The 958-nt window shown below is 38.5% G+C and overlaps 1 protein-coding gene across 1 annotated transcript in view; it reads right to left on the reverse strand.

Annotated features, from left to right (window-relative positions):
• The window catches only part of MCCC2 (methylcrotonoyl-CoA carboxylase 2 (beta)), a 36825-nt gene that overhangs the window by 10541 nt on the left and 25326 nt on the right, over positions 1 to 958 (reverse strand). The window contains exons 12-13 of the mRNA XM_010282814.1: positions 404 to 470; positions 1 to 130 (exon numbers count right to left, since the gene is read on the reverse strand). Of these exons, the coding sequence (XP_010281116.1) occupies positions 1 to 130; positions 404 to 470 (197 nt within the window). The remainder of the gene's footprint in view (positions 131 to 403; positions 471 to 958) is intronic.

Raw genomic sequence — 958 nt, forward strand, 5'->3', positions numbered from 1 at the left:
TTTCCAGCTCCATAAGAACCACCGATAATCACTGTTATTTTAGGTACATTGGCACAAGCTACAGCAGTTACCATCTTGGCGCCATCTTTTGCTATCCCTCCAGCTTCATATTCTCTACCAACCATGAAACCTAAAGAATTAAAACATGAAAAAAAGGGTCATGAACTTTATATTATTATACTGTGCTGTACCTCATACTACATGCTTTATAGCACATGTAGAAAAAAACTGAAGAACAAATTATAAGGCAAGGTCTTCACCAGCTGCTGACAGGCTGATTTCAGAACAGGCTGGAGATTTAGGTACAACAAAGCACACAAGATATTGTCTAGAAGTAATAGCCTCAACAGTTAACAGCAAAGCCTACAACATAGTGAAACTTCAAAATATTGAGCTTATTCACCTGTAATATTCTGCAAAAACACAATGGGAATATTTCTCTGGCAACACAACTGGATAAAATGTGTACCCTGCAGAGAGGAAAGAAAAAAAAAAAAAAGCCATTAAAAGTTGTATCAGTGAAGCTATCACTACGAGCACTGTGAAGTCTGTGACAAATGTCCTTCCACTGAAGTCCATGGGAGTATCTGCATCATGAAGTGCTGTACTACTTCTGCCTCACTGAAAGTCAACTGCAAAACATGCATTCACTCTAACAGAAGTAAGAAAATGCCAAAAGTGTGACTCGAAGGATAAAGCAGAAATAATGTCCTTAAAAAGCATTACTGCTGATACTGCAAACCTCAACTGTTTTGACTCAGTCAATATGTAGTTAAACCACAGACAGCTTCACAGTGTGGCATGTGGCACTAAGTTTTGTAAGACTGTCATGGAAATTAAGACAGCCAGTCAGAATAAAATAACTCCCCATTTCCTGTACGAAACAAGATTATTCTCAGAAACTGGGAAAGGTGCACATACGCTATTCTGTCATGGCCCTGCCAATTCCTGTAACAAT

This window comes from Phaethon lepturus, unplaced genomic scaffold (genome assembly GCF_000687285.1).
Source record: "Phaethon lepturus isolate BGI_N335 unplaced genomic scaffold, ASM68728v1 scaffold10632, whole genome shotgun sequence".
In the NCBI taxonomy this organism is placed as follows: domain Eukaryota; kingdom Metazoa; phylum Chordata; class Aves; order Phaethontiformes; family Phaethontidae; genus Phaethon; species Phaethon lepturus.